The sequence below is a fragment of the Mustela putorius genome, unplaced genomic scaffold (assembly GCF_011764305.1).
Source record: "Mustela putorius furo isolate JIRA1106 unplaced genomic scaffold, ASM1176430v1.1 tig00003834_pilon_pilon_pilon, whole genome shotgun sequence".
Taxonomy (NCBI): Eukaryota; Metazoa; Chordata; class Mammalia; order Carnivora; family Mustelidae; genus Mustela; species Mustela putorius.
In genome coordinates this window covers 58238327-58258223 of record NW_025421987.1, presented here as the reverse complement: position 1 = coordinate 58258223, position 19897 = coordinate 58238327, and the positions used below count along the sequence as shown (strand labels likewise).

At 41.0% G+C, this 19897-nt stretch overlaps 1 protein-coding gene across 4 annotated transcripts in view; it reads right to left on the bottom strand.

The window, feature by feature from the left end:
• Positions 1–19897, bottom strand: part of ARHGEF26 (Rho guanine nucleotide exchange factor 26) — a 122827-nt gene that overhangs the window by 35135 nt on the left and 67795 nt on the right. For all 4 annotated transcript variants that reach the window (XM_013057733.2, XM_004755588.3, XM_004755589.3 and 1 more), the window contains 3 exons: positions 18731–18860; positions 14678–14752; positions 5766–5855 (listed from right to left, as the gene is read on the bottom strand). In XM_013057733.2, coding sequence (XP_012913187.1) covers positions 5766–5855; positions 14678–14752; positions 18731–18860 — 295 coding nt within the window. The remainder of the gene's footprint in view (positions 1–5765; positions 5856–14677; positions 14753–18730; positions 18861–19897) is intronic.

Genomic DNA, 19897 nt, shown 5'->3' with positions numbered 1-19897 from the left:
TGAAAAACTCTCAAAACTACAGAATAATCCTTATCCTTGAGTTCTTTTTTTTTTTTTTAAGTTATGAGAAATGCTTACTGTCAAAAATCTGATTTTGAAAACTGTACCCAGAGAATAAGCAAAAGGTCTTGGACACATACACAGCTGTAATAGTTCCAAAGGCCATCCTTTTCAGGGAACAGTGATTTAAAAATAGCTAGAGGAAACTGAGGGTATAGAGAAGAAATAAGAAAGCTAAGAAAGGATTTCATACACGAACACACACACACACACACACACACACACACTCATATATGTATTTTTTTAATTTTATAAAGGGACCTTTGTAAGGAGGTTGCTCATCAGTTACAGACTATTTTCCTGAAGGTTTAGAAAGGAAGATGAAAGATTATGGTTGACCTCAAACTTTCGAAGTTGGCTATTAAGGGAGTTCATGGAGTTTCCAGCCCCCAAATCGCAAATCAAACAATTATCCAACTGGGATGGCTGAGACTTAAAAGGCGATAACAGAGAGATGCTTAGACAACTCGGGAGGACCCTACCATCCCACCCCAGAGGTCACCACAAGGGATCACGTGTCGGGTTTGGTCCCATGAAAGGGATGCAGTTGTGGAGAACACAGAGCTAACTTGCTAGCGCATGTAAGCCTACAGGATATACTGAGGGCGTTCTTCGGCTAAGGTCCAGTGTATACGCCACCCGAGAGCAGTTCTTGGTTCAGGAAACAAGGGAAGTATATCTTTCATTCTACATAGTTTTAAAAACAGATTGATTTTTATGGACTCCTCACATTCCATGAGGCAAAAATTAAGATCTAAAATCAGCAGCAGTTTTCAAGATGTCAATGCTTTTTTGAAAGCAAAAATCTGGCATTATAAGTGTTGTTTGTTTCCAAATTTACTATTAGGAGATTAAACTCATTTCAATAGTTTTGGGGTTTTTTTTTGTTTTTGTTTTTGTTTTTAAAGAAGAAACTACTAAAATGACCAAAGAAGAGAATCCAGACAATCCACGGTAGAATAAATGAATGCCCCTAGTTAAGAAACTCTGACTAGAACTAACACTAGAAAAGAAATACATGAACAAAAATATTTCCTTAAAAGTCCTGAAATAATTTCTATGGAGAAAAGACTTTTCATTCTTTTTGGTTTTAAGCAGCATCTTAGAAAACTAGCTTCTGCGTAAAATTTAACAATTTTATAGGCCAGCAATACAAAGAAAGAGTTGCTGATGAATAACTTTTTAATCAATATAAAATTAATCATTTAAGCATTTTAAAGATTTATTTATTTATTTATTTATTTGACAGAGAAAGAGAGAGAGAGATCTTACAAGTAGGCAGAGCAGCAGGCAGAGATAGAGGGGGAAGCAGGCTCCCCACTGAGCAGAAAGCCCGATGCAGGGCTCGATCCCAGGAACCTAAGATCATGACCTGAGCCAAAAGGCAAAGGTTTAACCCACTGAGCCATCCAGGCACCTCCATTTAAGCATTTTAAAGTGTACATGTAATTCGGTAACTTTTAGTACATTCACAGTGCAATGCAATAATCATCACCACCTAATTTCAGAACATTCTCATTACTTGAATGGTAAGTAATCAGAGAGGGAGAAAAACCAAGAGAGAATTTTTAACTATAGGAAACAAACTGAGGGTTACTGGTGGAGGGATGGGGTAACAGGGCAATGGGAATTAAGAAGGGCACGTGATGTGATGAGCACCAGCCGAGGAATTACTGAACTCCTCATCTGAAACTAGTGATGTACTATATGTAGGCTAATTGAATTTAAATAAATAAATAAATAAATAAACCCCTATATGCAGTAAGCGGTCACTCTCCATACTGCCCTCTCTCTCCTACCCAGGCCCTGGGAGCCAGTAATCTACCTTCCAAATTTGCCTATTCCGGATAGTCCATATCAACAGAATTACTGAATACAGGACCTTCAATGGTGGCATGTATCAGAACTTTAATCCTTTTTTATAGCTAAACACTACTTCACTTTATGAATGTAGCACATTTTATTCATCAGTTCACCTATTTTCTTGACGGACATTGGGGTCAATTCCACTTTTTCGGCTATTATGAATAATGCTGCCATGAACATTCACATAAAACATTTCATTTGAATGACTGTCATCAGTCCTCCTGAGTATTTACCTAGCAGTGGAATTGCTGGGTCATATGAGAACTCGAAGCCACCAAACTGTCTTCTGTAATGCACAGACTTTTTAATACCTCAGACTTCTGCATTTGTCCACTATATCTTGGGCTTCTAGTTATAAGCCAAGTCCCCAAATAATGACCAGGAAACCTATCCACCCACCAATACACCACCCCACTCCATTGCACTTAATTTATGTTTCATGGTCTAGCCCGGCATCCTCAACTTCCCCATGTGCTTATTCATAAGGCCAAACTTTCCATTACAAGACAAAAAAATATTCCACCCCAACTCTGAGGAGGCAACTTTTAGAGAAAGCTGGGGTCTACAGGAAAAAATACTCGGATCTGAGGTACAAACTGGTGTCTGACCAAGTTTTTCTCCAGAGCCCTCATTTCCTTCCTACTGCCAGGGTTCTTGGATGGAAAGTCTAATCTGTTTAAAAAGTTTCACATCTTATTCACTCTTCATCCCTCTGCAACATGCCTACCAGGCCTATGAAACGATTCTTTCTTTTTTAATGTTAAGTTAGTCACCATACAGTACATCATTAGTTTTTGATGTAGTGTTCCATGATTCATTGTTTGCATATAACACCCAGTGTTTTATGCAATAGGTACCCTTCCTTAATACCCATCACTGGGCTCACCCATCGCCCCCAACTCCCCTCCCTTCTAAAATCTCCCACTTGTTTCCCAGAGTCCATACTATGAAACTATTCTGACAAAGAATCTGAATATTTACCTCTTGCTTACTGTCAATCAGATCTGTTCCAAGTCCTTTATATAATGAATTTAATCCTCACAATAACTCCCTAAGGGAAAGTAACTATCATCAGTCCCATTTTAAGGTTCAGAAAACTGAGACATAAAGTAATGTCCAAACTCACAGAGCTAGTAGCTGCTGGAGTTATTTTCTAATTTGCAATTTCCTAATTTTTTTTTCCCCTTAACTTTTTCTTATCTCTCTGAGCTTATACACTGAAGATACTTCTTGTCTATATGTGAGTTGCAAATATTTTTCCAGTTTGCTATTTCTCTCTCTATTTTTTTAAGTCTTATTTTTCTCTTCTATAGAAAAAATTTTAAAATTTTTTTCATATATATGAACTTACCAATTTTTTTAATGACTTCTGGATTTGGAATAAGTTCAAAAGGCCTTTCCCATGTTGCTGAAGTGTCGCTTCCCTGCTTAGAACTTTTCAGTGGCTCCCAGATGACCTTGCTCAGCTGTTCCTCTTGGCACATAAGGCCCCCCAACGTGAACTGCTGTTTACTGCTTGACTCTGCCTTCTCCCCCTGCATCCCATGCCTATCCACACTGGATGCATACAACTGCTGGGCTAAAGCAGCTGAAGCCAAGCCCTGTCCATTTGTTCCTCCTTTTTACTTCTATAAGACCCTTCCTAACTCACCTTTCAAGATTCAGCTTAAAGGTACCTCTGGTATGAAGCCTTGCCTGACTGCGACTAGCTCCCCACGTGGCCCAGTATGTCTCATGGGTAGGGCTGACCACCCCTTCCCATTGAGAGTGTTCTCCCCCCCCCCCAAAAAAAAATGTGCGGGAAGGAATCAAACCATAAAATTCACTCTTAACTATAGAGAACAAACTGAGGGTTGCTGGAGGGGAGGGGGGTGGGGGGAGGGTCTAGATGGGGGATGGGCATTAAGGAGGGCACTTGTTATGATGAGCACTGGGGGTTGTATGTAAGTGATGAATCACTGAATTCTAAAACAAATTTTTTTAAAGAAAGGAGAGAAGTTCTCAATTGTCTTCCATCCACAGTGACAGCAGCAGACGATGCAGACTCCTGTGTACTTCAGGGGTCTTCCAGTAGATGGTTAAGTTTCCTGAAGACAGGGATCAGGTTTTGGTTTTCTGGCTGCCTTCCACAGAGAAAGTGCTCACAAAATTTGTTGAAGCAACACATGTGCTTGGACAAATCATTTGACTTCTTCAAACAGCTATAGCTTCTCCTCTTTAAAATGAATGGAATAAAAATGTCCACTGTTGCCCATAAAGTGCTATGGAAATAATATCCTCAGATTTTACGTATTCCTAAGTAGTCTGAATTAAGGGTCTTATTGTAAATCTAAACACAGAATATCTTCCTTTAGGCTTGCAAATATTTTAATCATTGAACCAAAAGAAAACAAAAAACCCAAAATTCATGAACTCCATTGATGTTAACCATATATTTTTAAGGATCCGTGGGGTAAGCATTTTTCAATTACAAATTAATTTGGGGCTCTAGAGAAACAGAGCTTAAAGATATCTCAAGCCAACAGATTTCCAGTAAAGAAAAATGATCAGGGAAAAGATTTATCATCTTTAAAAATCAAAATGGTTAGGAATTTATAATCTTCAGAAAGGATGAGATAAAGCTTTTGATGTCTAGGTATATTTTCTAAAATACTTAGAAACGAATTACCGAGAAGGACAAGTTTCTCTTTGAGGGAGGGAGGAAAGATGGGTTTGGAAATGGCTATACATTTCTGTAGAAGGCCATGATGACAAACTGCATATGTGCATTTGTTTTTCACAAGTACACATCATCTTCCGTTCTAAGAATTATGTGTCACGTTCCTGCCTCTCAACCATTGTAGTCAGGATGTTCTGGTGAGAGTTTACACTGATCTTCAAGTCAAGACACAGGCCCCTCCGCCTGATTCCATCACCACTAGCCCAGTGATCCCTTTAACAATTAAGTATTCTCTGGACTTTATATTCCTCATTTATAAAATAAAAGCATACAGCTCTACTGAACCAGTGGTCCTCCAGCCATAACAGCAAGGCAGAGAATCTCCTTTCCGCACAAGACCATGAAATGCTGATCCCTTTCACAGATACCTACCACGCAATTTAGGAGCATTTTTACTATGAAAAAATACGACTAGTCACTTTAAGTTGCTTAATTAAAGTTACAAGTTACAAATACAACAGAATCACAACCGTGTGATCCCGCATCCATGCAGAACTCAGTTGTGAGCCAACAAAGGACTATGACCCAGATTTGCCATTAACAGTCATTTTCTTCTTTACACATCCTGTCATCCACTCCTAAACAGTATCGACAAGCAGGGAGAGGCAGCACATACCCAAAAAAGAATTATGGAAGAAAAACTAATTTGAAAAGAACACTCCACTAACAATCTTTTTCTTTTCTTTTTTTTCAGAATGGAAGAGGAGTGTCTTTACCTAATTGAGGAGAACACGCGCTACAATTTATGGATTTTGTTTGTTTTGCAGGACACTTTGAGAATAGTCGTGACATCACTATCCATTCTAAAATTCTTTTTTTTTTTTTAAACCACCCTTTTTCCTAAATTTAGGGAGGCAGCGTGAGGAAATGTGCTAGTTAGATAAACCTAACCTTGTGGCCTTGAGAAAGGCAACTTTATCTGGCTACCATAAGCAGGAGCAGAGCTGCCTGGAGCTTCTACGATGCCCTCAGCCGGTGCAGTTCATCTCCGGTCAATTTATGGCCCTTCTTTGAAAAGCAAATTCCTATGCACTTTGTTGCCCTTAACTATCTGTCTCTATTTACATAAGATTTAAGCAAGAGCAGCAATAAATCTGTTTATGAAGAAACACGAGAATACCTTAATTTTAAATTCCAGCTGGGAGTTAATTGTGTACATCATTTCAGTCCTTTCCATCTTCCGAGCTCCTTCATTGCACAGTCGAACCAGCTGAGAACAAAGAAGAAGAAGGACGGTGAAGAGGTCAAGGAGAGAAACCTCCATCTCAAATGCAGATCTCTCGCAGGAAATAAGCTGCACTTGGGAAGCTCCAGAGACTCATTTCGAACAGTTAAAGAACTCACAGTCTTACACAGTGAAGACATTGTACCCAGTTATAGATGGTGTCATTAAGATGTGAAGACAGAGGGGGAAAAATAGTCCTGAGAAGTCTCCGGGACACATGTGCTCTGAGGGCTCTCCCACAGTCTGGTCTCTGACCTTCTGGCTCTTTTCCTTTGTCCTCCTCCTCTCCTTCCCCAGGGAAACCTCAGCCAGCCTCAGGGCAAGCTTTTCCTCTCTCCCCACTTCCAAATCAGACTATCAATTGCAAAGGCAAATTTTAAGCAGAGTCCTACCTGCAAAGCATGTGAACAATACACAGGGTGCCAAAAGAGGGAAGGCTCTGGGTAGAACCCAAGGGTCGATGATTTTTCAAGGATGGCCAAGCTAAGGGAAATTCAGTTTAACTAGAACTACTGAACTACCTAGGAACTGAATGTATTCCAAGACGTTTAATGGGGGCCTGTAATTTATAATAAAAAATTCATTTGGTCTTGGTTTTTAGTTCCCAGCACACAGTCCCTTCAGCCCTTGTAACTTCCTATATAAGAGCCAGGGGGGCATCTTTAGTTATAATATGTAGTTCTGTTCCCAGTTCCTGAAAGCTCCAAGGCCATAATGCTGAAATGAGTGTCTTCCTATTCCTAACAAGCCCCTTTCAACCACATCTGAATTTACCTTAGTGAGGTAGCTTGTGAAACCCCCTAAGGATAAGGCTGGTTGTCAGGGGAGCCAACCAAGTGATTACAGAGAGGGTTGTAACTTTCAGCCCCACCAGACCCTCCCCAACCAGACTTTTGGGGACGGGAGTAGGCTGGCGATTGGCTTGACCACTAATCGTCAATGATGGAATCAATCATGCCTACAGAATGAAACCTCCATTAAAAATTCCCAGACTGTGAATTTCAGAGAGCTTCCAAGTTGGTGCACAAGAACACATCTGTGTGCTGGGGGGGGCTGGTGAACCTCACACTCCGTGGAGACAGAAGCTCTGGGCTCGAGACCCTTTCAGACCTGGTCCTGGCGTTGGTCTGGGCACAGTGAACACCAAGAGCAAAGGGCTGATCATGGTAAAGTGATTCTGTGCCTGAGAAAGGAAAAGAGCCTGACACAAGGAAGATGGCACAAGATGAAGGGACAGAGGCCAGGGTCAAAGCACACAAGTTCTTAACGCATCTGGACTGCATCCCGAGTGCAAAGAGAAGCGTTACTCACAGGCTTTCAGCAGGGGAGAGAGAGGATGTAATTTATGCTACAATCGCAGGCTTTCCCCAATGTGTTTGTTCAATTCCCTACTGATGGACGCTTAAATGATTTCCAATTGCTTAACAGATTTCTAGATTTGGGGGGTACCCCTATCTTCAGTTACAGCTTATATTTCAGTCTGAACCTGGAGACCACCGGTGCAAGGATGGATGGCTACACCCAGTCACAAACAAGGGCCTAAAACACCCAGCGTAGGATTAGGGGCAATCTGAAACTGCAGTATGCTGAAAGGATTAAGTATGCTGAAAGGAAATCTAACCAGGCGGCCAAGGCTCCAGACATTTTCACAAATTCTCTTGAGGAATATGTTCACAGCTCCCGTATCTATGTTCCTGAATTTGGTCTGTCCCCTGGGTTCTACCACCAACTACCAACTTCCTATATGGCCCACAGGCAGCTCGAACTCTAAAATGAGAATGACCAAACCTACACACCCCCTTCATCACCCCCTCCCTGTGGTCCCGTGTCCTCTAGGCCAGTGACTAGTTCTAGCATCATCCACCTTCCCAGTCCGAAACCCTGGCCCTCACTGTTCTCAGTCGCCTCCTTCTCCTTTGTCCTCTGTAACATTTCCCTCCCTTTGCCTTGTGCCCAGAACTCGGGCCCAAACCCCCTCTTCCCTGGATTACTGGCCTACTAATTCTCTGTCACCCGTTGCTCCTACCTTACCCTTACACATCCTGATGATAACACTATCAGTCCTTGTAAGTTCAAATCTGATCATGAAACGCCTGGGCTATAAAATCCCTAGTAGGCTCCCCTGAGCTTTCAGAATTAGGTCTTAGCAACACCATGATCTGGCAACTGCTCTTATCCTGGACCTCAGCCTTACAAAATGTCTGGTCAAAGCACCACATTCCATCTTGCCTTTGCCCTTTTGCATGTGTGATTCCCACTGCCCGAACACCCTTCAGTCCACTCTGTCCAACCGACTCCTTCTTATCTAGATTTATAACCCCCCACCTATCTCTCAGGACTTATCTGGGACAGTTTCTCTCTAAAGAGAATGGAGAGCAGAGATTGTGAGATTTCCATATTTGTCAGCCTAGTGCCCACAGCCCAGCACCTAAAAACACAAGGAACACTCAGCAAATGTTTCTGTGTAAACAGCCTTCAGAGACAGTTTCTAAGTCACTTTAAAAAAGGGGGGTGGGGTCAGGGTAGAGGAGCAGTTCCTTTATAATTATCCTATTTTAAAATGAGAAGGGAAAATGGCATTAAGTTTGGGTTATCATCACACTTCCTAAACTTCCAAATATTGATTCCATCAGCAAAAGTCCATGGAGTCAGCCACCACAACAGAAGACAAGGTTTCAGAGAGCATATTAAAAACAAGAAAATTCCCCAAATGTCTTAAGCAATGGTCTCATCAGTGGAGCCCATTTTAATGACTATTTCAAAGGGACAAGAACTCGTTTGCAAATGTGTGCTCTGGTGTTTTTATTAAAATCAGGCTCAGCATATTAAAATAATGCCTTCCTTCAGCAGCTGTCAAAGATTTATTCAATTCAACTCGCTAACTTTTTTTAAGCCAAATTTATTTTTTTAAAAAAGCTCAAACCTTCTAACAAAGAAATATAAATTTAAAATATTTTCAATCTATTGCATTCACAAAGATTTTTTTTTAAGAGTTTATTTATTTGAAAGACAAAGATTACAAGGAGCGTGGGGAAAACAGGCTCCCTGCTAAGCAGAGAGCCCAAGACCCGCTCTGAAAGCAGAGGATTTAACCCACTGAGCGAGCCACTCAGACACCCCACATTCACAAAGATTAAATGAATATTTGATGCTGATACGTGTGCAGAAAGACAGACATTTACATATCTTTTGGTGGCCATGGGCTTGGGAGCAGCCTTTCTTGAAGGTACTTGGGGGCCTTTAAAAATACCTAAATTTTGTCCCAACAAACCCACTTCTAGAAACTGGTCTTTAGAAATAATGAGATAAGCACAATCATTTATGTAAGACAATGTTCCAGGCAGTGCTAGTAGAATAGTAAGTGAAATGGGTACCATAAGAATCAATTTTTCTGGGTACATTTATACCATATATTGGTATTGGATTAGACATCCCATTGGAAGTATATGTAGTAGAATGACAGCAGTCATTACTCTTTTTTTTTTTTTTAAGATTTTATTTATTTATTTGACAGAGAGAGATCACAAGGAGGCAGAGAGGCAGGCAGAGAGAGAGAGGAGGAAGCAGGCTCCCTGCTGAGCAGAGAGCCCGATGCGGGACTCGATCCCAGGACCCTGAGATCATGACCTGAGCCGAAGGCAGCGGCTTAACCCACTGAGCCACCCAGGCGCCCCTCTCTTATTTTTTTTAAGATTTTATTTATTTATTTGAGAGACAGATAGCAAGAGAGAGAATGGGGCTGTGGTGGGGGAAGGGGGGAGGTGTGGAGAGGGAGAGGGAGAAGCAGACTCCCCACTGAGCAGGGAGGCCAATGTCAGGCTCCATCCCAGGACTGTGGGATCAGAACCTGAACGAAAGGCAAATGCTTAATCAAATAAGTCACCCAAGTGACCCAACAGTCATTACTTTTGACAAAAGTACCAATATATTTTATTTTCTCTTACCTAAATTTTCCAAGTTTTCTATAATGTACACTTACTAGTTTATTTTCAGAGTATACCTTTGTAAACCTTAAAGTAGTACTTAGAGTGAAAACAGAAACCTTGTGAATCTTTCCCTTCCACACAGTTCAAAGTTCGATGTGTATGATTCTGGGACGATTTCTATACACTGGTAAACTATACACCGCTAACATACATACAAGCATCAACACACTTGATTATCTAGATGTCATTACACCATCTGTATGGCTCTGCAACTTAATGTTCTTCGCGTAACGATATAGCTTAGGGATCTTTCCAGGGAAACAGATATGTATGCCTACCTTTCTGCAAATGGTAGAACCAGTAAGCTACAGAAGAAGATTAAAGAGAAGTGGCTATTTCACTACCAGGAGAAAAGCTTATACCTTAACAGATCTCCAAACAGAAGTATCATCTTTATGAGGAGAGAATGAAAGCAGTTAGTCCCTTCAGGAGACTAAATGCAAGAAGAGGGCAGGAAAGACTTCCCTGGCACAAGAAACCCACCCTCCAACCTCCCACTCCTTGAACCTCAGACACCACTCCGCACCAGCTGAACTTGAGATTTCCGGGCAATCGCCCACCCCGTAGCTCCACCCCAGCATGTGAACAGAAAATCGGGAAGTAAACACATTTTTATTTAACAGAAATATCTTTCTTGTTTTTGAGTTGTTCAATGAGGCCACTAAGTCTTTCTAAGGCCCCAAATTCAGTAAGCACTTACACTCACTTCAGCAACGTGTACGAGGAATTTCAGTGACATATTATTCATACTACGCAAATAAATTTCATTAGTATTTTAATTGCCAGAAAAGATATTACTCATTTTTTCCAAGAATGAGTAACTATGTAGAGACACTTGCCCAAGGGCCTTAGGTAGTCTCCTTCTAAAAACTTGGACCCTGATATACCAAGTGTCACTCTCTAAAATAAATACTGGAAACTCCTACTTTCTTTTCTTTTCAACTAAAGCAAACAAGTAAAATTTCTGCATTTTAATTTTGAACAACAAATGCTCTATTTATACACTCTTTTTATTGAAAGTACTGATTATTGTTCTCCCAGAATCTTTAAACCCCATCAGTAACCTTGACAGATGAAAAAGAAGTTAATTCCTGAGTTGGCTGTATTAGTGGTTTTAGCTACCATACACCACTAGGAGACTCGAGAAATAATTCTGATGTTCATAACTTGTGCTCAAGAGAGAGAAAGAAATGCAGAGAAACAAGTCACTAGAAGGGCATTTCTTCACAGAGAGCCTTTTATATGTTTATAGTATCAGATTAAGGCAATTCACTGATCCATTACATTTTTGCCCGCCTTTCCTACAACTACCAGTGTCAAATCCAGTGAACAAGAGATGCCTGAAGGAATGTAGTGGTTTATTTTAACTGCGGTGTGAAATTCTTGAAAAACACTAAATATCATTCCTAGTTCAATTCAACAATTACTACAGCCTTCCTCTTTCCTCTTCTGTGTGAATTCTTTTTCAACTTCTCAGTAACAACCAAGTAAAATCTGACAAAATTTCTTCCAAGTCCAATGCTAGAAGTTCATTAGTAGCATCTCCTAAAGACCATCTACCTACCGCCTCCAGGAAGGCAGCACAGGATACGGGGTCCTGGAGAAGAGACCCACTGGTGGTGGGACCTAAGGTCACCTCACATTTGTCAGGCTGTTTCTTCACTTAGTGTTTCCCGAAGTGGGATGTACACACCACTGATGGGGCAAGAGGTGAATTTTAGCAGTTGACAGATTGTTATGGTTTCATTTTTGTATCCCTCCAATTCATATAGTGAAATCCTAAACCCCAAAGATGATGGTATTCGGAAGTGGGGTCTTTGGGAGGTGCTTTAAAAGTCATGAGGGTAGGGGCACCTGGGTGGCTCAGTTGTTAAGCGTCTGCCTTCAGCTCAGGTCATGATCCCAGGGTCCTGGGATCAAGCCCCACATTGGGCTCCCTGCTTAGCAGGAAGCCTGCTTCTCTCTCTCTTCCACTCCCCCTGCTTGTGTTGCCTCTCTCGCTGTGTCTCTGTCATATAAATAAATAAAATCTTTTAAAAAAAAAAAAGGCATGAGGAGGATAGAGCCCTAATGATATGGTTAGTGCTATAAAAGAGGCTCTACCAAGCCCTCAGCCCCTTTACCGTAAGGCTACAAGAAGAAATCTGCCGCCCACCAGAAGACCCCTCACCCAACCTTGATCTTGGACTCTTCAACCACCAGGACTAGGAGAAATAAATTTCTGTTGCTTATAACACACCTGGTCTGTGGTATTTTGTTACAGCAGCCTGAATGAACTAAGACACAGATAAACTTACTTTTAATATAAAGATGTGTAGTAGGGAATGCGTGGGTGGCTCAGTGGGTTTAGCCGCTGCCTTTGGCTCAGGTCATGATCCCAGAGTCCTCGGATCCAGTCCCACATCAGGCTCCTTGCTGGGCAGGGAGCCTGCTTCTCCCTCTGCCTCTGCCTCTGCCTGCCTCTCTGCCTGCTTGTGCGCTCACTCGCTCTCTCTCTTTCTCCCTCTCTCTGACAAATAAATAAATAAAGTCTTTAAAAAAATGTATATTAGAATAATAACTAGCTCACCAAACCCATGATTTTGTAGGTACTATTGGCAAGGATGAGAATACATAAAACAGAGTCACCTCAGAGTTGATCAAAAGTACAGGGGCACTGGGTGGCTCACTCGGTTAAGCAGCCGACTCTTGATTTCGGCTCGTGTCGTGATCTCAGGGTGTTGGGATTGAGTACCCACACTGGGCTCCGTGCTCAGCAAGGAGTCTGCAGGAGCATTCTCTCTTCCTCTCCCTCCGTCCCTACAACTCACTTTCAGTCTAAAATAAATAAATAAGTCTTGAAAGAAAGAAAGAGAGAAAGAAAGAAAAACTACCTCACAGAAACTGGCACAAAAATGTACCAGACTTGGGGCACCTGGGTGGCTCAGTGGATTAAGCCTCTGCCTTCAGCTCACGTCATGATCTCAGAGTCCTGTGATCGAGTCCCACATCGGGCTCTCTGCTTCCCCCTCTCTCTCTGCCTGTCTCTATGCCTACTTGTGATCTCTCTGTCAAATAAATAAATAAAATCTTAAAAAAAAAAAAAATAAAAGTGCCAGACTTGAAGGTGGTATGGTAGCTACAAGTGGTTTGGGAAACTTCTGGCACTACCACTGTCTCTGCCCCGCTTTGCCTAGCTCACACATTATCTTCATTGACTCCTACACCTACTGCTTGCTCTCAGCTCAACATTTCTATTGGCATTGAAATGCTCCCACGTTTTCTCTAATCTTTGGACAAACAAAAAGGCATTCCCACACTTCCTTCTAGCTGCAGCTCTCTCTCTCCATGCACAGCCCCAGTGCTGAAGCAGCAGCTACATTTGCTGGCCAGCAGCATCTCCACATCTCCCACTCGTTCCTCAACACACGGCAATCCAGCTTCCACGCCCACCAGCGCCAGGACACAATTTGCCTGATGATAAACCCATATATACTTGACTCATTTTTCACTTTATCTTACAGGAGCACTCAACCAAGCTGACCGTCCTTCCACCAAATCATCTGCCATTCGCCAGGCCATTATGGTTTTCCTCCTTCTTTGGTATGTTTTGTTTTTTAAGTCTTCTCTCTAGGTACCTTTCCCCTAAACAAGATGAATGGTGGTGGTGGTCTTCATGGTTGTGTCCCAGACTCACTACTCTTCTTACTTTATACACTCTTTCTGGGTGATCTCATCTCCTCTCCCGGCTTCAGAAATCATCACATGCCCATGATTCCCAAATCCACGTCTCCAATTCCAGTCTCTCCAATGAGCTCCTGGCCTGTTTATTCAGCCAACTTGAATATTCTATACTTTGATAGAATTTCTTTTAACTTTTATTGTCACATATCCAAAATGGAACCCATCAACTTCTCCCTATATTTCTATTGTGAAGGTAAATAAGAGCATCCATCTAGCTGCCCAAGCCAGCAACCATACTCCTTGACTCCTTGATATTCCATGATCTTAAATACACTTACCCAATCAATCTTTGTGCCCACCTCCCCAATATTATACATCGCTTCTCTACAGCCTACTATACATCCATAAAGGCCACTGTCACCTCTAGCCTAATCAATACAAAAGCCTCAAAATGGTCCCACCCCTACTGCCACCATTATAACACATGAATTTATACCTTCTGCATCGTCGTCATAAGACAAAGTCCACACTTCCCTAACATTGGCTCCTCAGTATTGTTTCCTAGACTGGGCTCTATAACCGCATGTCAGTTCTTCAAATGCCCCAAGTATTTTTCTTGCCTTTGGGTTTCTACACATACTCAAGACACTCTTTTCCCCACCAAGCCCTGGTTCAGAGCTCAGCTCGCTTTAGGTTTCAGCTAAAACATCACTATGTCCTTCCCTACCGTGTCACTCCCCATTCTTTATTGTAATTCCTACTTAACACCTGCTTTCCCCTTTACACAGCACACTGCATGAGGACATTAACCACGACTGTCTTACGTCTAGTCACCACATTTTCAGGGGTTGGCATCATGCCTGGCACAGTAGTTGATACTCAGTAAACAGCTGTTTAATGAATGAAAGAATGAATAAACGACTACCCAGACACCAAAGGAAAATGAGATCTCTATTGGCCCTTATAGCAAGACCGTGTAAAATAATAAAAACACTCTCTTCATTTGAGAACAGCAAACATTATTTTGTTTCTCAGCTCCCTAAAGAATGCCATGTGAATGGCTTTGAGAACTCCCAATGCTCAGCATCAAACCCAGATGTGTGCTCTTCTGAGAAACTGAAGGGTTTACTGAGGGACAAGGTAGATTTCAATAGTTACCTTGCTCACTTCCTTTAGGGCTCTTTTGCAGACCTCATACTTTGGAGAGTCCTTCGGTGTTTTCTGACAGATAGTCTGCAGTGAAGTAAATGAAAAGAAAAAAAAATCAATTTATTTTATTAAGTAAAATAAAATCAAGGTCCAGCCACAACCTCTTAGCAAACTTAACAATGCTGAACATGACATTATGGAAGACTATAAAGATTACATTAAAATCTGATGACAAAACTAGGAAACAGTCTTTAAATGCACAGGATCTAAGTAAATCCAGGGAATGATTACATAAGAGAATGGACTTCAGAGGTGGAGGAACCAGGTTTCAAATCCAAGTTCTGTCCCTTACTAGCTATTTGATTGTGGGCAAGTCACCAACCCTACCTCTAGAAGACTCAGTTTCCTCATCTGTAAAATGGGAATAAAGCCAACTATGTCACAATGCTATTGCCAGGATTAAATGACAATACACATACAGCTCTTTATGAGTGCCTATCATACAGTAGGCCCTCGATGAATGGTAAAACTAATTATTACCATTGTCATCATTACTCAAAGTAACTATGTTTGTAGATACTATCACTGAATAAAAAGATAAAGAAAAACAGGCTGCTGGATCTTCTCTTTCTCTTGATATAGCTATACTGCAATTTTTGTGATGCTAAAATTGACTTCAAATAGGGCTAATACAAATAATCTTTGAAACCATATCCATTCAAAGCCAATGGAATCATTTCAATTGTTAAAAATGTTCACCTCAACACGTTTAACTAACTCTCCAAATGAAGCAAAATTGAAGAGATGATGCTTTAAGTACATTTAGATTCTGCCCAGGTGGCCAGATTCTCACATTTGCAGAAACTGATTACAGCAATAGGAATCAAACAGAGATGGAAGGTAAGTTTGGAACTGGTACCTTAAATGTACGTGAGTACCAGACATACAAAGCTGGAAGTCAGGTGTCAGGATTATTACATAATGCTATGTGAGAAGCAGAGTGTCCCACCTGTGGACTTTTGTCAATGGTTCTCACATTTTTTACTATGACCCACTGTAAGAAATCCATTTACATTAGCAACCAGGACATGTGAACATAAAAATGAAAAAAGGTCTTTTATAAAATATATAATCACATTATGAACTATGTATATATCACATTCCATACATTCTATTCTATTTCACTTTTTAAAATATTATATTTATTTATTTGAGAGAAAGAGACACAGATAGCAGTAGAGATAGTGAGAGAGCAGAACCAGGGAGGAAAGGGAGAAGCAGGCTCCCCACTGAGCTAAAGGCAGACGCTCAGAGGACTGAGCCACCCAGGTGTCCCTCTGTTCCACTTTTTTAATAAATACTGGTTATGGTTCAAAAATCAATTTCATGACCCACTAATGTGTACAGAAGCAGTATGAAAAATACTGGTGTATGTCCCTAAAAGCTGGCATCCTGAGTCCTAAGCTGTCTTTGCACACTTCAATTTTATGTAAAATTTTGTGTCTACTGAATTTTCTAGGGAGAATGACTCTAGCTTTATTCACAATCTCAGAAGGGTCTCTGACCCAAAAGACTTCTGAGCCCACTGGCCATTCACAGCATTAACCTCCAACATGGTAAAACACAGTATGTTAGATTCTATGAGTCCCAATCTATTCAAGCAATTTTCTCAAACTTAAACAGAGAAAATACAGAAGGTTGAGAGATCACAGCATCAACAGAATCTAAAGAAATGTGGCTAAAATACATTATCAGAAGAAAAAGAACCTTAAACATTCATAACATTGCAAGAAATGTACCCATTTCTCATTTTTAAAAAATAGCAAAATTTGAAATATTTCTCTAGATCAAAGTTTCGTATTTTTATGAAAATGTTAGAAATCTCATAAAATAAAACTTTTTTAATGACATTTTACTGCTGATAAAATTTTATGGAAGAAAGTACAGTAGCTGCTCCTCAAATGTATCTTTGAAAAACTCACCATATTTACATGACTCAGGACAAGCCTGAACACTACATACATGAATTTAGTTAAGAAACACTGATTGCCTATTACTGTCAGGCTTAACATTTACTACTTCATTTATTTCCATGCCAATCCCTCCAGAACTTATTACACTTATGCTTCAGATGAAATTAGGCAGTTTGCCAGCGATCATACTATAAGTGGGAGAGCCAGAATTTGTGCCCAGATCTGTCTTTCTCCAAAAGCCACATGATTTCTCGCACACCAAGTTTACCTTATCAGAGTCCCTTCTCTCAAGGTGCTGTGAGTGTTCAGATGGGGAAAAAGACAATCTGCTCAGAAGGGCAATGAGGAAGGCTTCGTGAAAGAAGGATCATTAGAACTAGTGCCTGAAAGACATGCTTGTTTTAGTCACAAAGCTGAGAAGTGACAGCCAACAACAATGTGAAGATGCAGAGTGGGAAAGTCAGGGAACGAGTGTGGAGGGAACCTACAAATAATCCTTTTTTAAGCCAAAATTTGGTTTTGATAACTTGGCTGCATTCCATCCTTAAACATGAGAAATGTGATTTAAAAAAAAATCAGGGCACCTGGGTGGCTCAGTGGATTAAAGCCTCTGCCTTCGGCTCAGGTCATGATCTCAGGGTCCTGGGATTGAGGCCCGCATCGGGCTCTCTGCTCAGCAGGGAGCCTGTTTCCCCCTTCTCTCTGCCTGCCTCTCTGCCTACTTGTGATCTCTGTCTGTCAAACAAATAAAATTAAAAAAAAAAAATCAGAGAACTAAGTTTTCAAAATTCTGCAAGTTTCCCAATATTAGCAAGGAGAGAAGTTCCAAAATCACAAAGGAAACGCAGGAAGGTAGTAAATTGAGATGAAGCTGGAGAGCAGCGGGGTGCTGGGAATCCTGAAACAACCAGCCCCCCACCCCCAACCTGCCAGCAGAGCCAACAAAGTGACTGGGATCACATGCTTTTACTCACGGCAAAATGTCAGTGCTTTACGGAAATCTTTGTGAATTTATAACGGAATATGGAAAATGGAATTTATCTTGTAACTTTACTCAATCATAATTCTTTGCTGTATTTTTATCCTGTGTTTTGACATGCAAAACTCAAATACATTTAAAACTGACATTTACATCACGATCCAATTTTAAAGTAAAACTACGGCAAAATATTTTAACTTGATCAAAAAGACACAATTTGGCCCACCAGCCAGATGGGAGCTGTGCCGGGCCACCTGGTTCTTCTCTCAGTCTTTGCTGCTGTGGGCTGTCCTCCCAGCTGCATTTCAGACCAGACAGTCTCTACTGGACGCCTCCAGGCATGTCTTGCCACCATTCAAAATCAAATCCCTGTTTTCTTCATGAATGTTTCCTAAAATAAGGACACTGGCCTTTCCTCCTCCTTTGTACAATAAAAAATGAGGGCAAGTGCATGTCTTCTTTTTTTTTTTTTTTTAAGATTTTTATTTATTCATTTGACAGAGACACACAGCAAGAGAGGGTACACAAACAGGGGGGGCGGCGGGGGTGATGGGTAGGAGGGAAAAGCAGGCTTCCTGCCAAGCAGGGAGCCAGATGCGGGGCTGGATCCCAGGACCCCAAGATCATGACCTGAGCCGAAGGCAGAGAGGCTCAACGACTGAGTCACCCTTTCTAGTGCTTAAGTGTGTCTCATCCCCACATACAGCAGAAGCACCACAGCCTCTGGGAACCCTCCAGGGAAGGGATCTTGGTGATCAATCTGAGAAAAGTGAAGATGTTAAGTGACTTGCTCAAGCTCACATGCCTAGTGGCTCAGCTGGAAACAGAATCCAAGCCCCTTGTCTTCAATAAACTGATATCTTTCCCATTTCAAAAAATGTTAAGTGAGTGATATAATCTGAAATCTTCAGAGTGCCCACACAAGCCTAAGTTGAAGGTAATTTCCAAAGATATCAGACACAGTGAGACTTTCCAACACTTACATTTAGTTGGAGGAATTTGAAGAAGAGCTATAGTACATTGATTTAAGTGAAGTAAGAATAATTTTCTTAACCAGATTGATAGCAGCACAGCTACCCACAGAGGAAGAGCCATTAGGTCATGTCTTACGTCCATGAGCAGGGGCAGGCGAGTCACCCTCTGCATGGGGAGAATGAGGAAGGAGATCATGGGTAAGTTCCTGCAGTCTTCGTGGGACTCAATTCGTGACAGTACTTCCTTAAAAGATGGGTTAGTGGCTCTGAAAAGAAACAAAGAAAGAAGAAACTCAAAATACTTCCTCCTCAAGTTAAGAAGTAAAAACATATCCCAGGCCTACCTCAAAGATATGGTGGATCTGGTTCCAGACCACTACGATAAAGCAAATATTGCAATAAAGCCAGTCAAAGGAATTTTTGGTTTCCCAGTGTGTATAAAAGTCATGTAGTCTATTAAATGTGCAAGAGCATTATGTCTTAAAAATAATGCACATACCTTAATTAAAACATGCTTTATGACTAAAAAATGCTAACCATCACTTGAGCTCTCAGTGAGTCGTAATCATTGACCACAGATCACTGTAACAACTACGATAATAAAGAAAATGTCTGAAATATTGTGAAAAGTACTAAAATGTGACAGGGACACCAAGTGAGTAAACATTGTTGGAAAAATGGCGCCGACAGACTAGTTCGATGCAGGGTTGCCACAACCTTCTGTTTAAAGTGAGGTAAGTGAAGCACAATGAAACTAGGTATGCCTGTATAAAATGTTCTGATAAATTCATATACTGGATCTTTTAATATATAAATCAACAAACAATGACATAGACACAGATGGCTTGTCTACCTTTTATAGTAACGACTGGATATAAGATAGGCAATGAAGATATCAATATGAACAATGAAAAACATATGAGCTACAAATTTACAGAAGTGGGAAGTAAATGAATGAAGAGGCAATGGTATCGAGTTACAAGAGTACCTAGTCACCATTCCTAAATCCGGAAAAATAAAGTGAAAACAAAATGAAATTTAGCTCTAACTCAAAGCTTTGTTTTCAAACATATAATTTGCATCTTCTACAGTTACCAGTGATTCCTGAACGGGTGTGGGATTAAGAAAAGCAAGGGGTGAATTTATGCCGCTAAGAACATCTGGCAACATCTAGAAACATCCTTGGCTGTCACAACTGGAGTGAGGGGCATCTCGTGCACAGAGGCCAGAGATGCTATCAAACCTGCTACAAAGCACAGGACAGCACCCACAGCAAAGGCTTATCCAGACCAAATGTCAACAG